Source organism: Neodiprion fabricii, chromosome 4 (assembly GCF_021155785.1).
Source record: "Neodiprion fabricii isolate iyNeoFabr1 chromosome 4, iyNeoFabr1.1, whole genome shotgun sequence".
Lineage (NCBI taxonomy): Eukaryota > Metazoa > Arthropoda > Insecta > Hymenoptera > Diprionidae > Neodiprion > Neodiprion fabricii.
The window spans coordinates 22,538,489-22,554,229 of NC_060242.1; the positions used below are offsets into that span (position 1 = coordinate 22,538,489).

The window sequence follows — 15,741 nt, forward strand, 5'->3', positions numbered from 1 at the left end:
GGATACACAGAAAGATATAATACACTGAACATCTAAGATATTAAATGATTTCCTTGCTGAAGAATAAATTCTTTCAATCCCAAATAAAAAATAAAGAAAAATTAGTATTGTTACAACTTAATGCATGCAGTAAGTAATCAATCTTTTTAAACTTAAAATTTTTCTTACTCGTAGTCATTTCGAATAAATTTCATTTGCAATGAATGAAAATTTGACCGTTAGTAATTATAAACTACAATGAATAGGTTCATATTTGAATAAATCGGTTTTTCGATGCAGTGATCTTAGAAAATAGGCAGTTTTCGCGAAGTTTGTAAACAGGTATTGAATTTCAGGTATTATTTTGGATATTCAAATTTTTCTTTGCCATTAAAAATGATCTTCACTCATTCTATAACGGACGTTTTCTACGTGATGATCACACGAAGTGATTATTTTCCGACAAATTAAAGTCGGAACACGAATACCGGATCACATTGAACCTACATAATTACGTTACGAATAATCAATCAGTTGTGCAATACCGTTCGGTTTTACATGTTGCATTGGCAGTAGAAAGTATTTATTCTATGCCTACGTGATGCTGTACATACGACGTTCAAGTATCACATTTCCATACGCTGCGGAGTTATCTTTTATTAGTTTTAATAACCACATGGTTTCAATATTTCTCAGGTTCATGTTCTCAAAAAACATTTCAGATAACTAGAAAATTAACTGAAGTATTTTCATTTGTTTATAATCGAAAATTTGACTTCCTCGAAAAATGCACCGTTTGTGCAACAAAATTAATTTTTTTTGTTTTAGCTAATTATGTTATATTCTCAATGCAGCCACCGGAAACTAGAAGCATCATTTTTTCACACCTTGAACTACACTTACCGTGAATTTCAAAACAGTCCGTTGTTAATTCAGTGAAGTAAACGCAATAATTCAAACTGTTGGGTACTTCGAGTTTTTTCAATTTACTGTTAAACTAACAATACACTAAGCGAGTTTGATATGAGATCCATTTTACAGAGGATAGTATGTAACAAAACTTCTGTCTAAAAATTTTTCCTCTAAAACGCATATTCAAAAGAATAACGTAAAGGTGGAGCATTTACAATTTTTCATAAATTTCATTGATAAACTTTAGGATGTTTTATCGGACACCGAATTTTCAAGCAAAGAAATTTCCGGATCTTGTCTGAATAGAACTCGGTGAAATTCCTGTACATCTAATTGGACTAGCGACCATTTTGAGAAAGGTAGCATTCGATGAATTTTTATTAAAACAATTAAAATAAATAGACATTCCACAATCTAGTAGTAGTAATCTCAGTACATTTTCAACTGCCGTTTACACAATTATACATCAGTATCATATCAAGTTGGGAATACTGAATCGTCGTTACGAATTATAAATTAACGGTAAAAAACAAGTAATAAACACTTAGAGTATTGTATATTATAGATATACGGGTATTGTATTTATATATCATACGCACCGTGTTTTCACTTGGACCAATGTTTTTCGCGAGTCATTTTGATCCTCTAAAAGTTTAACTGAAACCAAAACGAACGATTTGAAAAATTGAAATCCAGTCTTTTCCATGTTTCGTTGCAAGATCGCAAAAAAATCTCGCACTTTTTTATTTTACCATGAACACTAATTACCGAGTCCGCGCTAGATCGTCGAGGTGAAATTCAATCACTCTCTGCTTTTTTGTTGGAACTTAATTTCTGGCCAGTTGAAATTTCCGATAAAAAATAATCGATCCACGTGATAATCGGGTGCAATATTTTTACAATCGAAGTATAATATCTATAGTTTAAACGCCCAAGTTCCTTAATTTTGGTTAAGCTGCTGTCGGCGAGGGTTCAGCGGCTGTCGATGCTGTCGGTGTTCCTTGCTTGGTTCCAAAAGCATTACTGAGCAAAGTGTTCACCGCCCGAAGAACCGATATAGGAATCTGAAAGGGTAAATTTACCGTAAAAAAATCTCTGCAGACTAGAACGGAGAAATATATCGTATCGGAATTTACATTCATGACTGACATTTCGTTCTCGGTGGAAAATAAATGCATCGACAGACGGTTTCGAAACACTCACGTTGAATATGTCGTCAATAACTCTGGAAAATGTGTCCGAGGCAGGACGCGAAGCAGAGTTTGGCTTTTTCTTATTTCCTGGTTTTGCAGTCGGTGCGTCATCGAGTTCCGGATACTTCGTGGTTTCGACTGGTGCTGGGTTAGTTACTGGCGTAGTAATAAGGACCTTCGACGTTTCATCCACCACCTCGATCGATCCTGGAATCACCTCGTTACTGATACGAGGCTCATCAAATGCCTGAAAAGTAACACGGTATAAGTTTTATTGTTCCACTCAGTTTTCATTTTTCTTTGACAATTCTCGTATGATTTTGGTGTAACGTGTGCGAGTGAAATTCCTTTAAAAGCCAGTTTGCATCGAGAGTCAAAGGTCACGCGTGAAGTACGAAGAACTGGAGAAAGCGAGGGGGAATTACAAGGTGCGAGTCATTTCGAAAGTACTTCGCACAATGTCAGTGTTTTCGTCTTTAAAATTCCGTGGTAAACGAAGAAACGCTAAAAAATGTTTCGAAAATTTAACACAAAATTATATCTTCGAGCAGAACTTCACTCTATAATATCACAGTCTCTGGTTATAATATGTCAGATTCGTGGGACGCCGAAAAGCAGAGTTTGCTCGATATAACCAAACCTGAATAGGCACCGACCAGAGATCCAATACGATTAATAAAACCCAAGGAAGAAACTTTCTCTGGGAAAGTGACGGCGACGCGTCAATATTACGCGTGTAACTTGCGCCTGATTTATCATATCCGCTTCAACGTCATACATGCGTTCATCTGAGCAGTCCAGAAAATTAAACCCGATGTGTAACCTTAATCGATTGAATAATTTGACGTTTTATCCATTCCCGGAGGTTAAACGTTAGACGGCATTTTTGTTCCTGTGAAATTCGTAAGTTTGTGGTCGAACAAAATGCTGCTCTCGTGTAGATTTTTCGTGACGCGTGACGTATGAAGTCCGTAAGCAATTTCAATTTCTATAATCATCGAAATAGTCTGCATTTGTAAAAAATTTTCAAACACTTTTCAAACCGTACGAATAGAAGTTACTTCCCCAATTACAGAAATATCTTGCGATTATGTTACGAATTCGTAGTTCTATCGCGATCACCGACACTTGTCTAACCTGTCTTGGATTCCGCTTTCATAAAACAGTTGAACCAGTGACGGTGATCTTTTTACTGAAATTTCACGCGTGACTGTATTCCGTCGCGTAAATAAGCTAGGTATGCATATTTTTGAGAATAATCAGCAAATGTATTCGATCGTGAACAGACTTTGGTCTTGAAACCGCAAAACTAAAGACTAAAATACAATCTTGTCTCCTTCAAAGAGACCATTTAATCAACTATTTCATGATGTAGCTTTCTCACCTGTCTCTTGTTTCGAGGTACAGCCAAACAAGTAACGGCAAAGGCCAGGATCGTCACAGCAACGGTAGGTCCCTTCATTTTCGATCGAAAAGGTCTATTTTGAAAGAATTGAAAATATTAAACGAAGAGCTGCGGCCAAGAAGAGAGTTTCGACCAGTCAGGTGGACTTCTACGCTAAGAATGGATCCCGTTGAGGGAAACGTTCGGTTATGAGGCATTCGCTACTCCCGTTAAGTTTGCACCATCGGTTAGCGATGACGGTTCGACAAGCCCATGTCAATTTCCCATTATCTATAGTGGAGAGTACACACATACACCTGGGAGTCAAGTATCGGAAATGTGACACATTGGACGATACATATTTGCTGAGGCGAATTGCCCGGGCGATGAAAATTGATAGGTGCAAACGCGAGGAAATTAAAATGTAAGTGTATAATTGAACTTGAACGAGCCTGATAAATCCTCTCAAATTTGATAATCGTATGTTAGAGGTGTGGAAGGTATATTTGTAGTTAGTTGTCTACGTTATCAGGGCTGGATAATATTATAAATAGCCTCATTTCGGATATGCAATTAAAAGGCGAACCGGTATTTTGCAGTTTTTATTTCATCATCGGATAAATTCAAACATTAATTTTCTATTTCCTATTTTGATAAGTATTACGAACATATTGCATGCATGAATATCCAATATGTCTCTCGTTTTTCAATTACCAAAAAGATTAGAAAATTTTACACAGTATTCTATTAATAAGCAGCGTCTGGTAAGAATCTTCAAAATTGCAGTCTTCTGCATTTGAATATTTGTGCTTGAAGTACAATATATTTTCCGGATAATTTTCATGCAGTGTAATGCTAATGTATCCAATAAGAGTCACATCAGCGACCGGACATGAATTAACTGCCGTTGCATGTCAAGTATAACAATGCATGTGTGAAATAAATCGGTAAGCATAACATGGCGTTTCTCATTTACTAGAAAAAACTTTACAGCATATATAATATACCATTCTTAGTAGTCATTTATTTCAAACAAGTAAGAATTTTTTTCCTTTAAATAAACATTTTAAAAATATGAAAATTGAATGAATTAAAGTAAATCTTTTCCTGGGTGTGGTATCTATTCGATATTTTCATTTGATTTTTCAATTGCGAATATGTGAAACGTGAAAAACACTTTTTTAGCCTTTACAGTTTTATGGACGATTTCACCCCTTAAGGACATGTTTTCGTCGATAAAAGATTAGGCATCTCTTAGATATCCATGGAGAAAAACATTAAGAAACGAACAATATCGGAGAGAATATCGGAGAAACTTTGTTTGTAGCGAAACGCAATAGATGAATATCGAGGTTCACTCATAGAAGAAAATTGAACGGTTGAAAATATGGAAATTCAACCTATACGAATAACAAAATTTAGTGTTCAATAAGAGCTAATACACGGAGTGTGAGGGTGAGCCCGACAATAAATGAGTACGAAAGTTCAGTTGAAACAAAGAAACCACGTATTGTTTTTTTTTTTTTTTTTAATTACTTTCTTTCAATTAAAAGCGTCAAATTTGTGCTTGAATGAGGAATATTTTGTATTCCTACCCCTTTTATACTTTTTTCTACACGAACCAGTGCTCAGGAAAGTTGCTACCAACTCAATCCGCTACACAAATCCGAACGCTAACGTTTATTCTTTATCATTAAATAGCTACGCAATATGAACAAATTCTACACCGTACTGCTTGTAAATGAGAAAAGATACAGAACAGCATTACTACTGCTGCATACCTGTCTATTAACCTTTGAAAAATTGCATACTCTTAAATCAGAAGAAGACTTAACAGTTACCACCGGTACATTACCATCCCAGTGCCAATTGGACGAGGATTAGGCAATATTATTACCGTATACTGCCGACGATTAGCTGACTAGAGAGAAAGGTGGAAAAAGTATAAGCTACGTCAAAAGTTGTTCGACGTTATGTCGGATCTCGCGTCAAACGCACGGGCTCTCCACTCAAGCCACATTCTATCCGATCATTGACGTCCGCTTGAAAAAAACTATATGCACTTTGAATCCGACTTTCAGTTCCCGGAACTGAGAGAAAGTGTTTCTTGCATAAAGTAACAGTATCTCGAATTATTACAGCTGATAGAATCATCGCAATTTTGGATCCGAATCGTAAGTACTTGGTAAGATGTTCTCCAACACGTTGGAACCGTAAGCGTACGTATGTTGGGAAAATTCCAGTTATACACCGAACGACGTAATCCTACCATCGGCGGGACGTATCGTTAACCAACTAACCGTTATTCATTCCATCGGACTTAATCTGCCGTGCATTTAATCGCCTAAGTACTTACCGGGTTGGTTGGATGACTATCTGAAGGTAGGCGAGTGTCTTTCACGTTGAAATATTCGACCTGCAACAAGTACTTGCGACTTCTCCTCGGTGCACTCTTCGACTAACGAATGGCCGATGCTCGATGCCCGGCGAACTGTGTTCTGCATTTTCAGTGACGCAGTCACCGGACCAAAGGCCCCGTGCTAGCTGACCACTCGAGCATGGATTCCTTGTCCTACCACGAAAGAGAGAAGAGCGTTGCGTCGATCGCGTTTGGAAAAAACCGACTCTTCAACAGTCGATTGGAATAATACCAACGTACCTTGTCGTTAATAACGATTTAGTTGCTCTTTCCAAGAAACTTTGATAAATCGTAAAAAACGAGCTTACGCGATTGAGCGTGATGGATCGTAGAATTAGAAACTTATATGACGACTCTCTGAGCGTATGAAATTGACGCGGTTGAAAGAATATATCTATAACTGATGGAAATATTTTCACGATCATAATTGTTTTCAGTTTATGAAAGTACTGATTCTGACGGAAATTCAGAGGTGATAATTACTAAAGTTTAAAAAACTCGGAAGGAAAGAGGGAAATAATTTTTAACGGGCTTTAGTGGAAATGAACGAGATTTTATATGTTATTCCGAAAATAGATAATTTCAAAGAGAAATACACGCATGTCTCTTGCTTGCAAACTTTTCTACATGATTGCGAATTTATACGATAAAGTATAACATTCGCAACTTCGTAATGAAGGAAATACAGTTTTTGACGGAACTTGATGGAGAAATACTAAATAATATAAATAATCATTTGTGGATAAAACTTTCATCCGAGCTAATGCTATACATGTATTACGCCCGGGTTATTTAAAAATTATAATCTTATCGAATCAAGTCGTCAATTATATCAGAATATATAATACCTAATTATTGAGACCAAATAAAGGTTACAGCAATAATTTTTAAAAATCGGTCCTCATTAGGTCCTGATACTGCGGTACGACTGAAAAGTGTATTTTGTAATTGATTGTGACTTCGGATGAATTGAAAATAAGACATGTATTTTGTTATAAAAAGGTAACAATAACGCCTAACAGTGTTCGCAAGCTGATATCACTTCGAGCTTGAGTTTCCTTTATTGAAACATCGCTGGTGGATGAAGGACAGTGGGTTGAGTCGATTCGCGGCGAGTCATTCGTGATGAAAAACGTGCCTTAGGTACAAATCGTTTTATTGAAATTCAAAAGTGGCAAACAAAGAACAATAAATGTAAATCGGTACAAGATGTAAACACGTACATGTAATAATAATAATAATGTGTTTATTATACTAATTTTTCGGGTAGATAAATAACACCTCATGTTCCGCAAGGCAGTCTTACATTATACGATCAAAATACCGTAACAGTCTAAAATATTTATCTAATTCGAAGAATATTTAAAAACTGCAATTCACACATGTAATGCACTTCCTTCCTTGTACGCGGTACAATTTCCTCAAATTTGGTTTTCAAATTCGAAAAAATGAAGCGCAACGTTTCTCTGACAGATCATTTTCCTTTATTTCTGAGAAGCTGGTTGACCGCCGTCAATGTGGAAATTGGGATCTGAAATTTAAAAGTTTTTCCTGTTAACTCGCTAGCCTGAGATGACAAATAACGTTTACACAACTTTTTTCCAACACCAAGAATGCCAATTCCACTATACACATATATGCATATGCGACGCACAAGTTTGCGGTTGAATTCAAAATTGCACAAAACTTTGCACGGATGTTTGTCCGATTGAGGATATGTCAAACAATTCACATTAGTTGCCTCCTCGCGTTGGAACATTGGCATTGTTTCCCATGTAGTTGGTTATGAGTTAAACTGCTCAAGGAAATCCATTAAGTAACCGACATGAATAATAACGAGGCGTCAACAAACGTATATTGACAAACCCCACCTGTTTCCGATAGCCGTGTAGAAAAATATTATCCTGAATTCAATTCTGATACTAAATTCTCTGCACGATCCAGAACGTTATAAATTTACAACAATATTATACTTGCGATGGCCTGATTAAGTATATACGGTTATCGCACGATAACTATCGCGATGAATCGCGACAATCACCCGGAAATATCTGCATACAATTACCATATCAAAACGTTAATCCTCGGTCTAAGATAATAAAAAAACAATCACATCAATTTCTTGTATAAAAAATTAAAGGTAGATTCGAATGTGGAATTTATCTAGAATTTCAAGGTATTGCAAAGAATTAATAACCATAGTTCGCCCACTTTGTGTGAATGGCGTTATTCATATTATATATTCACAGATCCCGTAAGATATATCCTGCGATGGACGTCAAGTTTTCCAAAAATTTAGATTCGATTTGACTGTAGACTCTTAAAAGACGTTAAAAAAATTTTTACGTTCAATGTAGAAACAACGTATACAATGATCCCTCTGATGTAACACCTGGTATAACATGCGTAATTTTTAGTGAGAGTTTGATAATTGGCTTCGTAGATTCCGTTTCGTTGTTAAAGGCAGCCGGCTAATGCACAGAAAAAGTTCTCATAATTCATCGTTTCAGACCGTTGTGATTTTACCAGAATATTTCATAACAGGCACTTGTTTGAATCTTACAGTCAGTACATATCTTATAGCATACCGTACACGTTATTTCCACATAGTCGGAACGTGCGAAGAATATTTATACTTCCTATTCGTTGTTCGTTGTTTTGCTTTTTAATTTTTATCGTAATATTTGCACGAGATGCTCGTAAGAATGTAAAATCAGATACGACGGCATTTACTTATTTGTACCTACACTAACTTCAGCCAACTATTTTTGCAAACATCAACGAATTATCAAAAATTCCTACCGTCGGTGAGCTTCCTTACTCGCGCCTGTATTTTTTATATCAGGCCATAAAATATGCGCATAAAATTATTGGCGGAAATCAAACATTTACTTTCCAAGATACTCGAACGATCATCAATTTTTAGCGAGTCACTACGATATTTTTAACCGGCTGAAAGCATTATTTATTGTGCGCAGTATAAGGTTTGAGTTTAATTTGAAAGAAACGGTCAATTTCAATCGGGGCACTTTTCGGTACACGGATAATAATTTATCTGGCATCTAAAATTTCAAACGATTATAGCCTGCTACCTGTACTATTTAAATGGTAAAACTGATTTGAAAAATGGTGATATTTAGAAACCAAATAGTCGGATCAAACACCAGTGAAAATTCAAAGATATCAATTTTATTAGTCAAAAGGGTTGAATCGAAACATCGCTTCACACAGTTTACACGTATGTGAAGATATTTTTCGTTTCACTCCTTCATAGATAACAAGGGATTTTCGGGTCTATGCAAGTTAATTTCACTAACAATAAGGTCTGAAAAAGTGATCGTAATCAATGATATGTATCAACTACGTAACTCACGTTAAAAATATCGTCAAAAAGCTGAGAGTTCGGCTGGGACTTGACGTAGTATCTACTTCCATAACTCGCGTCTTCGAAACCTGCTCCTCCGAAATTTGCACCTCCGTACCCGCCTCCCCAACCGCCTCCATACGCACCCCCGAAGCCACTTCCGTAAGCTCCTGCGCTAAGACCAGCCGATGCCGAAACACCGGCGGAGGCTGCATTCGAGTAAGGAACCTGTTGGCCGGCATTGGTTTGCGTTTGAATCGATTTTTCAATATTCCAGCTTGTTGCTGGGTAAATTGCCTTCTCTACAAACACGCCGGATTGGATGCTTGGGCGCACTCTGCTCTTGACGAATGTTGACACTCTGGTCTAAACAGTTAAAAGTTGTATTTTGTGGTTATAATTATCGAACCTTTTAATCCACCGTCGGTATATTGTTACGTTAATTTTGGACCCTGCTTGACTGTTCGTTTCATTTCCGGGAGATTTTATCTGAACCCAATTATACCGGGGTCTAAACAACTGTATATACTCGCGTAATTACACTTTTAAGTTGAATTAGTCTTACAATTAATCGTTGTTTCGTTGACCCTGTGTTTTTATCCAATTTTACATCAATAAGAGTTCAACTTACGGACACAGATACGGAAGCGCTTCTACATGAGAATATATGGCAACTTATTGCTTTTTACAAATTGGATAATAATAACTGTTTTGTACGGATTCATAATTACTTACAATATTTTTACACTAACGAAAAAATTTTTAATTTCAAGCCTTGAAAGTCAAATTTATGTAGCGTTTAAAGGATTGGCAGTTTATTAAGTAACATTTTTGATAAGACATTGTCTCATTAAAATTGAGCACTACTTGACGACCTTTAGATTAAATGTTATATTAATTTGAAGTTGCATTTTTGTAAATCAGAGTGCTTCTGTGATCTATATTAGTTTTACCAAGATAGCAGAAAGCAAGAAATATGATGAATTATTATTCAGCTCGGTCGACCCATCAAGACGGTTCTAAGGTGATTTTTTGCGGTCGTCAACATTAAAAGAAATGTCTCAATTTCAAATATGTGAGAGTTGAAGTATCCATCTTTATACATGGTAAAGTTCAGAATCATTTGCAGGACAAATAATGAATAAAAACGCTTTCAAAATTCAAATTTTCAGCCCCTAAACTAATGCCTGAAGACTTACTTCCGGAGCGTTGTAATTAAAAATTTTAATCGCAAACAATTTGGATTCGCCAACAAAACGAGCCCAATATGTGATAGATTGAAATGATACTAAACGATAGCAAAAAATCTTGAATCGATGGAAAGTTTTCAAAAAAATATCAAATACCAAAGATAAAATTTTAGGTTACTTCGTGCAAATTTGTGAAAATTTACAAGAGGAATAAAATTAAATCAACAGAGGTACGACGTTAGCTTTTTTTCGCGTTTAAGCATTCGAACGAGGTCCTCCTAAGAAACGCAAAAAAAAAAAAATGAAAAAAAAAAAAAAATAAAATAAAAAACTCCGAATCAGCCGATCAACAATTTTCAAACGTGGCATGCGTTCCGAAAACCATCCAATTTCTTGCAATCTCTATCGGCACTGAGAGACCCTTTAGTACAAAGAAGATTGTACCTTCAACTTCTTTGGTGTAACTCTGGTCTTGATTTTCTGAACGTGTTCGTATTGGACGAGATCAGACTTGGCGGGTACAACCGTTTCAGTCTGTACGGTTTTAGTCACGGTCGGAACTGATTCAAAGACCTGGGTCTCCGCCGATTTACTAGCGATGTTTGGTACGGATTGGGAAACGTGAGCGTCGAAGGTGTTCTCCACTTGGACGTCGGGTACCGATTGCGGAACCTTGACCTCTTGCTCGACAATGACGGGCTGCTGCACCACACCGTAGGACTGTTTTTCAACAGCCGCCGCACTTCCGCCAGCCGTTGCTCCGGCGAAATATCCTCCCTGAGCAATTCCCTGGCCGCTTAGTTCTCCTCCGATGTTGGCAGCAGCCTTTGTGCTACCACCGAGTCCGGCGCTGGCGTGAAGACCTCCGCCTGGAAACGCGTTTATGGTTGGTCAAAAGTCTCGCGATGGTTCCGTAGCGTTTGACGTGACCATTAAAAAATTTTAGTTTCAGATAGAAATCTGAAACCAGGTAGGAAACACGTATTTCTATCATCTGCAAGATGGCTTGCAAGTGATTTCGACAATGGTTGGATGTGTGTCGTGCTTTTGTCGTCACGATAATATCAAACAAACCATGCTCGACCGATTTAACTGAGATTTGGACGGAATATCCGGCCAAGTAACGGTTCCAAAATGTTGAACGTTAAAACTTTTGAAGATTCTTCATTTTCGCATTCTTTCGAACAATTTATCGAACTTTGAAATCAAACTTCGTGCGAATGAAATACGTTTTTAGGAATTTTTCCAGCATTTTTCATTACGTGGGTCCGTGTACAAGTTTTTTGTTACCGAGATTTCAGATGAATCACTGAACCGAAACAGCTTAACCAGGATGGAAAATAAAATATAGGATGAACGTCGCCGCTACCGCGCGCAGTTACGCATCGCACGAAAAATCAAAGCTCTTTGGCCAAACCGATTGGTAATATTAAGACGTGATTCTCACTCTGAGGAATTCAAGTATGCAAATTCATGCCGTACAAAAAGCATTACAGGCTTAGCGGTACCGGCGCGGCGGCGCATGAATTTGAAATGTGACGATATTATCAAGTGGTATTCACTCACCGGTATAACCATTACCGTCTAGAAGACCTCCTAGACCTGCCTGAGCATTGGCGCCTGAAGGCGTTCCAGCACTCGCGTGAAGTCCGCCAGAAGTCCGTCCACCGCCCAGCAAACCTCCCAAACCTGCCTCAGCGTGATATCCGCCGAAATTCACGCCGATGTTGCCATCTTTGAACGTCAAAAATTGCCCCTGGAAATTGAGAATCATTTACGAAGGCTGTAGGATTTCTTGAACCAGTAAGCTGGATGTCCAATGGTCTTCCAATATTGTACAAAAATTCTCGACGTAATTGACAAATATTGTTGAGGCCACGGTCAAACAGATTTGGTGCTAAGTAACTCGAGAAGCTTGTATCTACTCTATCAATGATCGTCTGAAATTCTTGCCGTGTCCAAATATTTATCTAAGATTTCGTCATGCAAAATTTTGTTCTGTTAACATGCAGATTAGGAGTTCAATGATTCAGACTTGACTTATTATATTTACGGGCAACCGTTTGAGATGTTTTTTTTTTTTTTTTCTTGGCGATCATCACATATCTAAGGTTGATGAGAAAAAGACTATAATGTAGATTTCAGCCGAACAAAATTCAATTAGTGATTAATTATGCAAATCGCCCATACAGACAGTCTGCAACTTTTAATTTTTTTCACGAAATGACGGGCTCTTGCACATTCACCCGTATATACATAACACGTTAGATTCTCGTCTCAGTACAACCGATGTATTATCAGAAAACAAAATTTTCTTCCATCTTTTCTTACAAATCTTATGGAGATGTTTGTACTGCATAAAGTCTTTGAGAGTTTTGGTCAGCTGGATCACTAGCGAATTTCGAATTTTTGTTGTAAACTCGTATGATTCTGTTACAACAGTGTAGAATTTTTATTGCAATATAATTGTCGTGGTCAAGTGATGTATTAATTACATAAGAGAAGATTTGATGAGCTGAAGTACTCGTCGGTCTTACGAATTTTTTGTTTTCCTCTAGCCTAGGGCCTGTATTTACCAACCGGTGACAAAATGTATATGTCGAAAGGCATTGGTTACGTAAATTAATTTAAGTGCCATGGCTGCCGTTTCATGGAAGTACAAATGAAGGAAAAATCCAGATATTTGAACAAGTTGCAATATTCCTCGTATCAAAACTAAGTGTCAATTATTTTTGGTGCTTGTCCAATAACAATTACTTTTTTCCTCCAGCATTGATGGCAGGTGTTCAATGATTCCTTGACCATATTTGCACTTTCAAACCGTAATCCTATACACGTTGCTGTTAGAGATACCTACATAATTCAGACGCGTAACTGAGATGACCTTCGCCAGTGGTATTTTTTTACTCGCCTCTTACGATTGCTCTCGCCGTGCGATTAAGTATTTCCCAAACGCGCAACAACGTAGCTAAGCTGAAATTGTTTTCAACTTCGATCAAGATTTCTTTGTTTCATATTTCCACTTCCTGCTATGAAGACAATTAGTCACGTAGGACTGAGCTCGGGTAAATCACAACCGAATGAACGCAAATAATGTGCATGAGAATGTGATTACTGGTTTCTTGGTTAAAATACGTCAATGGGATTGCCTGGGGTGATCGATATCATTGAATCCAGAGTCATTAAGCTGCTTCAAGGAAAACCAGATTCAAGAGCAGTGTCGGCAGGTGAATATCGAGTGAGACAACATGTAGACCAACTGTGTATGGATTCTCAAAACGTTGCAGTAACCCCGGAAACTATATGAAACTTCGCAGCCGTCTAGCAATTTCAGACTCTTAAACTCAAATCGATCTATCAAGCTGACGCATCGATCGTCAATCATTCGTTCCATCCCAGCATGACATTGAACAATATTAATTATGGATTGTCGAAGTCCAAGGTTACCACGGAGTAGAATTATTCCACTGAACAAAATCCCGTCTCATCAAAGGAATTACACTTTTGTGGCACGAGTGATTGTCCTGAAGCTTGGAATTAATCAATTACGAAAATTCATGACAGTTACACCGATGATCAACTAATCGTAAGCTGAGTGCTGAAACTAGATTAGTCGTTGCACCGATCTTTTATAAAAAAAATAAATACGTCCACTGTGGAAGAGTCGCGTTACGTGAAGAATATTTTCTCAATTATTGCAATACGACGTCTGTAAGTCAGCACTTGTTTGATTTGAAAAATTGATACTGTGTGGTTGTAAACTTACCAAACCTTGCGGTTTCGCGCCGGTGACGACCAACAAACCGAAAACGGCCAGTAACACGACTTCCACCTTCCGCATGCTCATCTTTCTTTCAACTAACTCGTGTGGCTGGACAGTTGTTGCTTTTAGCTTGGGTGAATTACGAAAATACCACCATACACCCCGCGTTCAAGGAGAAGGGGTTCACCAATCGGAGAGCTCCCAGACGACTGCGTCAATCTTGGAATAAAAACCAAGTGTGAGCACACTCGAAGTCAAGGTCCATGTCCTCGTAGAAACTCTGCACCTACATGATGCCGTGCATTAATGGTTCTAAGGCGAGAGAGTGGGGCGATCACTGTGATGTTATTAAATTCACTAGGCACCTGTAAATTCGTTTAATTGCCTATATTTTTTTGGTGGCTAGATTTTTTTTTCTTCCGCTCTTTGGCCACGGCTGCCTACTTTCCTTGTTTCAAATATTCGGGGATTTCCGTAGAATTTCTGATCCTCACTCACACTACCCATTCCTCGTTAACGTTGAACGCCGTGCGATTTATTGATAATTATGGAAAACATTTCACTACCAGTCACAGATAAGCTTCAATAATTCATCCGCAAAGTAAATACTAAATTGTTTATTTGTAGTTCGTAATCGGGAACTTGTAATGATTATGGTCTCGTCGGTGTTCCTTATTGTTGATCAAGTTTTTTTTTCCATTATTCTTATTTCCTTCTCAAGTAGTCCAGAAACTTCGTCAACAGAGTTATAGACTTATTGTTGGAAATACCCAGAATATTTTACTTGCCAGCGATGACGTGCTACTGGCTTATAATTATTATTGTCCGGTCTTACAGGTTCATTTGATGCACAAAAAATCTGAGCTTCGTGACTTGACAGGCTATGCTTAGAATGATATAACGAATTTGCTATTTATTGACGATAATTGAGAAATGTAAAGAGAGGAAAAAAAAAATTGAAAAAATTTTTGTCGGTAGGCATGATTAGGCAAAGCTCTCTAACTGTTCAACGCGACTGTAAGTATGCTTGCTTATGAATTTTTAGTATTTACATACATAACATTATGTGCGGTTCATACGTGTTCCAGAATTCAAAACTCAGTTGTATCTTAACAAATGCTGTTTTCACAGTTTCAATTCGTTTATACTTAATTTTTTTGTGATTTTTTCATCCCGAATGCCTTGCATGACTATTTCCGTTTGCGCACACTGTGCATGCCTTCTTTATCCGGTTCTCAACGAATAAAGTGATAGATTTTATCAGGTGCCAATCTTAGATGATCAATCCTTATATTCAATCAACCCAAAAACTTTTTATCCATTTCCCTCCGCTGGTGTCGGCAAAACTATTTCATCGTCCTGTCCCCGATCCTAGAATGAAGATATTACCTTAGAACACAGAGACTTCCCAGGTTTAGCTATCAAGGACTGCAAAAAGTAAAGGATATATAATATTTGTAAATTTATTCATCGAACTTTAGAAATCTTTCGCAAGTGTCATACAATTCATTACCTTATATCTGTTTCTTTTATAGAT

The 15,741-nt window shown here is 37.4% G+C and overlaps 2 protein-coding genes across 4 annotated transcripts; both read right to left on the reverse strand.

Moving 5' to 3' along the window:
- Positions 1 to 1,306: 1,306 nt before the first annotated feature.
- LOC124179923 lies at positions 1,307 to 5,979 on the reverse strand. Of its 2 annotated transcripts, none has more exons than XM_046564798.1 (4): positions 5,825 to 5,979; positions 3,469 to 3,562; positions 2,095 to 2,331; positions 1,307 to 1,955 (listed from the first exon to the last, which is right to left on the reverse strand). In XM_046564798.1, the coding sequence occupies exons 2-4, from the start codon at positions 3,544 to 3,546 to the stop codon at positions 1,842 to 1,844; spliced, it is 429 nt and encodes a 142-aa protein (XP_046420754.1). In that variant the 5' UTR covers positions 3,547 to 3,562; positions 5,825 to 5,979; the 3' UTR covers positions 1,307 to 1,841. The 2 variants fall into 2 exon arrangements, with proteins under 2 accessions (XP_046420754.1, XP_046420755.1); XM_046564799.1 differs by having other exon boundaries at positions 3,469 to 3,759; positions 5,825 to 5,967.
- A 1,047-nt stretch (positions 5,980 to 7,026) lies between these two features.
- On the reverse strand, positions 7,027 to 14,363 carry LOC124181443 (probable H/ACA ribonucleoprotein complex subunit 1). Of its 2 annotated transcripts, none has more exons than XM_046568026.1 (5): positions 14,208 to 14,363; positions 12,008 to 12,197; positions 10,886 to 11,310; positions 9,261 to 9,479; positions 7,027 to 7,418 (listed from the first exon to the last, which is right to left on the reverse strand). In XM_046568026.1, exons 1-5 carry the CDS (start codon positions 14,286 to 14,288, stop codon positions 7,362 to 7,364), a joined length of 972 nt encoding a protein of 323 aa, XP_046423982.1. In that variant the 5' UTR covers positions 14,289 to 14,363; the 3' UTR covers positions 7,027 to 7,361. The 2 variants fall into 2 exon arrangements, with proteins under 2 accessions (XP_046423982.1, XP_046423981.1); XM_046568025.1 differs by having other exon boundaries at positions 9,261 to 9,617.
- Positions 14,364 to 15,741: the final 1,378 nt, after the last annotated feature.

What these genes read in the sequence shown, in the direction of transcription:
- LOC124179923 (XM_046564798.1), bottom strand. Translation starts at nt 3,546, where the DNA reads ATGAAGGGACCTACCGTTGCTGTGACGATCCTGGCCTTTGCCGTTACT. An exon ending in TACCTCGAAACAAGAGACAG is followed by an intron (nt 2,332 to 3,468) that starts GTGAGAAAGCTA and finishes GTTACTTTTCAG; the next exon opens with GCATTTGATGAGCCTCGTAT. An exon ending in TTATTGACGACATATTCAAC is followed by an intron (nt 1,956 to 2,094) that starts GTGAGTGTTTCG and finishes TTACCCTTTCAG; the next exon opens with ATTCCTATATCGGTTCTTCG.
- LOC124181443 (XM_046568025.1), bottom strand. Translation starts at nt 14,288, where the DNA reads ATGAGCATGCGGAAGGTGGAAGTCGTGTTACTGGCCGTTTTCGGTTTG. An exon ending in GCGCGAAACCGCAAGGTTTG is followed by an intron (nt 12,198 to 14,207) that starts GTAAGTTTACAA and finishes CTCAATTTCCAG; the next exon opens with GGGCAATTTTTGACGTTCAA. An exon ending in TTTTTGACGATATTTTTAAC is followed by an intron (nt 7,419 to 9,260) that starts GTGAGTTACGTA and finishes TTTAAATTTCAG; the next exon opens with ATCCCAATTTCCACATTGAC.